At 53.3% G+C, this 4,982-nt stretch overlaps 1 protein-coding gene across 1 annotated transcript; it reads right to left on the reverse strand.

Moving 5' to 3' along the window:
* Positions 1–2,586: 2,586 nt before the first annotated feature.
* Positions 2,587–4,671, reverse strand: LOC134661993 (uncharacterized). The gene has a single exon (XM_063518227.1). It carries the CDS (start codon positions 4,669–4,671, stop codon positions 2,587–2,589), a length of 2,085 nt encoding a protein of 694 aa, XP_063374297.1.
* Between the last annotated feature and the right edge of the window lie 311 nt (positions 4,672–4,982).

Below are 4,982 nucleotides of genomic sequence, written 5' to 3' on the forward strand. Positions count from 1 at the left end.
AAATTGAGGCGTATGTCGCCTCAGACTCCGGCTTCAAGGCCATCACGATCGCGGCCGTGGCGGGCACAACCAGCTTCCGTGGGCCCGCTGGTGCCGGTTTCCGAGCCGGGGCGGCAGGGGGGGAAGGGGTCTTGGCGGATTTGCCATTGCCCTTCCTGACAACCTGCGTCCAAGACTCAGCAGGCTCCTGTGTTTTTGTTGCCGGCTGCGAGGGTGGAGAGGCACTAGGCTCCTTCACCGTCTTCTGCCTAGGAGCAGAGTTAGCCCTCTTCTTGGTCGCTGGTGCCGAAGGCTGGGCCACAGGGGCCTTAGGCTGCCTTGTCGGCGGCGCACCTGTCACTGCCCTTGAGGGCGGCGCCCCAGATTGAGGTTCCGGCTGGTTCGCGGTCGTCTTATTCCTGTCCGCAGCGAGAGGAGGGCGGGGGACCGGCTCAGGGAAATAGCCCGTGCGGGCCGAGATCATGTTTCCCATGGTAATTGTAAGGTCCCGCTTCAGGTCCTCCTTCAATTCCTTGAGGGCCTCTTTGAGGGCCTCAGAGAAGTCCGTCGCCTGGCCGCATTGGGCCGTCGGGGCCTGTGGGGGCTGGATCGTCCTCTCAGATAAGGCTCTACGAAGGGCCTTCATCTCGGTCTGACATTGGGCAAGTTGCTCCCGCATTATGTTATTGTCCGCCTTTAAGGCCCGCAACTCCTCGTCCTCTACTCTATCCGCCAGGACGTCAGTGGCCGCCAGGATGTCCCGGCAGGCCTGGTTCAGTTTTCCCCAGACTTGTCCATTTAGGTTGCCGGATTTTCCGGCAGCCTCTAGGACAATATGGGTCGCCTCCCGCACTATTTCTATGTAGTCCGTCCCTGTGTATAGGGGCGGGCTGCTTTCTGTCATTTCTTGACTTGGAGAAGGGGACGGGCTCACCATCCACGGCTCCTTATCCCCCTTCTTTTTGTTGTCCCCCTGGGACCTTCTCAGGAGTAAAGGGGGGACCACTCCCTTTTCCTTTCCCTCCTGGCTGTCCAACACCTCCAAGAGCAAGTCCTCCTTATAGGCCTTCAGTCTGGCCTTGGCTGCTGCCAAGCCGGTAAAGTGGCCTATGGAGGCTTTCTTCACCATGGCCTTGGCCCTACCCCTCAGCGCGGTGCTAACTTTAGGCCCGCTCCCAACGTGAGTCTCATACTCCAGGACCCGGTTTCCCTCATGGGGCCTCTTCTTGGAGGCGGCCTCAGCCCTGTCCTGGCCCTCCATAGGTTCCTCCCAGTCGGGCGAGGTCGAAGAACCCGCCCCTGAAGCCCCTTTATGGGGCCCAGTGATTGGAGCCATCTCCGGATTCAACCCCTGCGCGGGGTTATCCATATAATTACTACGCGAAGACCACCCCTTATGGGTGGAATTCGCCTAAAAAAAAAGGTGAAAAACCAAAACACCTAACCTAACCTAACTATTTTGGTCAAGTGCGAGTCGCAGCAGAACCAAAACAGCAAAAACAAACTTAAAATTATTTTATGCGACGGGCTGTAGCGTCACTCCTGGTTGAGCTACAAATCTCGAACCAAGGTCAAAAAATAGTTCTAAGTATGTGCTATTTACCACTAATTTTTAAAACTAAAAATATTAAATATTTTACAATTTACAAAATTTCTAAGACGAAAACCAACTTATGTTTGCGTTTACCGACGCCTGATAAACAGGAATAGCAATCCTTTAAAAAATTAATAACTACTAAACTAAGCCCTCTAAAAATATAATTCAAACGGATTTGAATTCCCTACAACTAGCTTAATCTAACTAACCTACTACAAAGAATTTATTTACACAAGAACAGAAGATATGATTTTTTGAAAGTGAAATCTCCTAACGTCGTCAACCGCAAATGGGGTAAACCTTTTACCGAACTCGTGAGATTTGAACTCCAATATCTCCCGAACCAAAGGTCGGATCGATATGGGGTAAAAAGCTCCGTGTAGAGCAAAAAGCCGACCCAATTACAAAATTAACAGACGTAGGGAAAACACAAGGAAAAAGAAGATGTGAATTTTTGAAAGTGAAAAAGCGCCTGAAGAAAAAAGTGAATTTATATGTAAAGTGAAAGAAATTAAAAATACTATAGAAATCTAGGGAAAGGCTGGGAAAGAACAACGGTATAAAATAGAACTCAATTAGCTTTATCTCGCCACAAAAATTCGCAAAATTCCCTCAATTCTACCTCTCAAATTTACCTCAACCTAACCTAACCTAACCTAACCTAACCTAACCTAACCTAACCTAACCTTTTTTTTTTTTTTTTTTTTTTTGTTGACGGAGTGGGGAATGCGTTTACGCATCCCTCCCCGGCCGTGGGGCAAGGCCATAATGGGGGAGGGTATGTGGGACTCCCTCTTCCGACTCCCTCTCCTAGCGAGAAGGAGCGAAAGAGAATACCCACTAAACCCCACTCCGTTGTCCCCCTCTCAGACGTTGTATGGGGGCATCATGGGCTCGCGCATTCATTCCTCCATGATGCCCCCCGTCTTTTCCCGGCGTCCCCAGGGAACCCGCTCTTTGGGAGGGGAGAATCAATGACCACTCTGATTCTCCCCCCAGACGTGTAGGGCCTAAATATCCATATTTTGTCCCTCACAGGCCCGTTGGTCGATGTTACTCATTGTAGGGGCTCTTTGGGTCTTCAGAAGAGCCTCTTTGCCTTTTGCTGGTGGGGGCGTACAAGAAAAGCCACCCATTATGTGTCCCGCTGGACGTTTGGCCGCATGACATACCGAGCAAAAGGCAGTCTCCGCCTTGCAGTCCACCCTCTTGTGGTCCGGCCTGCTACACCGGAAGCAGAGCCCGCTCCTGTCTACTGGCGACGGGCATAGTGCTCTGGTGTGCCCCGTGCCCATGCACCTGAAGCACCTCATCGGTGTTGGGTCCAGCGCCACTACCAGAGCCGAGGACCATCCTATTTGAAGTCGACCCGCTGCGGTGACCCTCTTGGCTGCCGTTATAGGGCACTGTGCCAGAGTCGACACTGTCCCATTATATTGGGCCCTGATCGATCCCACCTTAACCTCATTTATTGAGCACTCTCCCATTTTAGCGATTGCTCCCGCGATCTCTTCCTGAGTGGCTGCCTCATCTAGGCCCGAAATGCGTAAGTCCGCCATTTTGGTGGGCCTGTATACTCGGGCTTCCTCTCCGATCACCTCCGTCATTTTTCGGCAGAGTTCGTCAGCCGCCCTACCATTGTCGGACCCGGACACCTCAAGTATCCTGGCCCCAGCAGCTGTTTTGCGGACCTTGACGTGCTCTACACCCACATCAGCAAGCTTCACCGATTTGGTGACCTTATACAAAATTGAGGCGTATGTCGCCTCAGACTCCGGCTTCAAGGCCATCACGATCGCGGCCGTGGCGGGCACAACCAGCTTCCGCGGGCCTGCTGGTGCCGGTTTCCGAGCCGGGGCGGCAGGGGGGGAAGGGGGCTTGGCGGATTTGCCATTGCCCTTCCTGACAACCTGCGTCCAAGACTCAGCAGGCTCCTGCGTTTTTGTTGCCGGCTGCGAGGGTGGAGAGGCACTAGGCTCCTTCACCGTCTTCTGCCTAGGAGCAGAGTTAGCCCTCTTCTTGGTCGCTGGTGCCGAAGGCTGGGCCACAGGGGCCTTAGGCTGCCTTATGGGCGGCGCACCTGTCACTGCCCTTGAGGGCGGCGCCCCAGAGAGAGGTTCCGGCTGGTTCGCAATCTTCTTATTCCTGTCCGCAGCGAGAGGAGGGCGGGGGACCGGCTCGGGGAAATGGCCCGTGCGGGCCGAGATCATGTTTCCCATGGTAATTGTAAGGTCCCGCTTCAGGTCCTCCTTTAATTCCTTGAGGGCCTCTTTGAGGGCCTCAGAAAAGTCCGTCGCCTGGTCGCATTGGGCCGTCGGGGCCTGTGAGGGCTGGATCGTCCTCTCAGAGAAGGCTCTACGAAGGGCCTTCATCTCGGACTGACATTGGGCCAGTTGCTCCCGCATTCGGTTATTATCCTCCTTCAAGGCCCGCAACTCCTCGTCCTCTACTCTATCCGCCAGGACGTCAGTCGCCGCCAGGATGTCCCGGCAGGCCTGGTTCAGTTTGCCCCAGACTTGTCCATTTAGGTTGCCGGATTTTCCGGCAGCCTCTAGGATAATATGGGTCGCCTCCCGCACTATTTCTATGTAGTCCGTCCCTGTGTATAGGGGCGGGCTGCATTCTGTCATTTCTTGACTTGGAGAAGGGGACGGGCTCACCATCCACGGCTCCTTATCCCCCTTCTTTTTGTTGTCCCCCTGGGACCTTCTCAGGAGTAAAGGGGGGACCACTCCCTTTCCCTTTCCCTCCTGGCTGTCCAGCACCTCCAAGAGCAAGTCCTCCTTATAGGCCTTCAGTCTGGCCTTGGCTGCTGCCAGGCCGGTAAAGTGGCCTATGGAGGCTTTCTTCGCCATGGCCTTGGCCCTACCCCTCAGCGAGGTGCTAACTTTAGGCCCGCTCCCAACGTGAGTCTCATAATCCAGGACCCGGTTTCCCTCATGGGGCCTCTTCTTGGAGGCGGCCTCAGCCCTGTACTGGCCCTCCATAGGTTCCTCCCAGTCGGGCGAGGTCGAAGAACCCGCCCCTGAAGCCCCTTTATGGGGCCCAGTGATTGGAGCCATCTCCGGGTTCAACCCCTGCGCGGGGTTATCCATACAAATACTACGCGAAGACCACCCCTTATGGGTGGAATTCGCCTAAAAAAGGTGAAAAACCAATTCACCTAACCTAACCTAACTATTTTGGTCAAGTGCGAGTCGCAGCAGAACCAAAACAGCAAAAACAAACTTAAAATTATTTTATGCGACGGGCTGTAGCGTCACTCCTGGTTGAGCTACAGATCTCGAACCAAGGTCAAAAAATAGTTCTAAGTATGCGCTATTTACCACTAATTTTTAAAACTAAAAATATTTAATATTTTACAATTTATTAAATTTCCAACACGAAAACCAACTTATGTTTGCGT

Source organism: Cydia amplana, unplaced genomic scaffold, assembly GCF_948474715.1.
Source record: "Cydia amplana unplaced genomic scaffold, ilCydAmpl1.1 scaffold_41, whole genome shotgun sequence".
Classification (NCBI taxonomy): domain Eukaryota; kingdom Metazoa; phylum Arthropoda; class Insecta; order Lepidoptera; family Tortricidae; genus Cydia; species Cydia amplana.

What these genes read in the sequence shown, in the direction of transcription:
- LOC134661993 (XM_063518227.1), bottom strand. Translation starts at nt 4,671, where the DNA reads ATGGATAACCCCGCGCAGGGGTTGAACCCGGAGATGGCTCCAATCACT.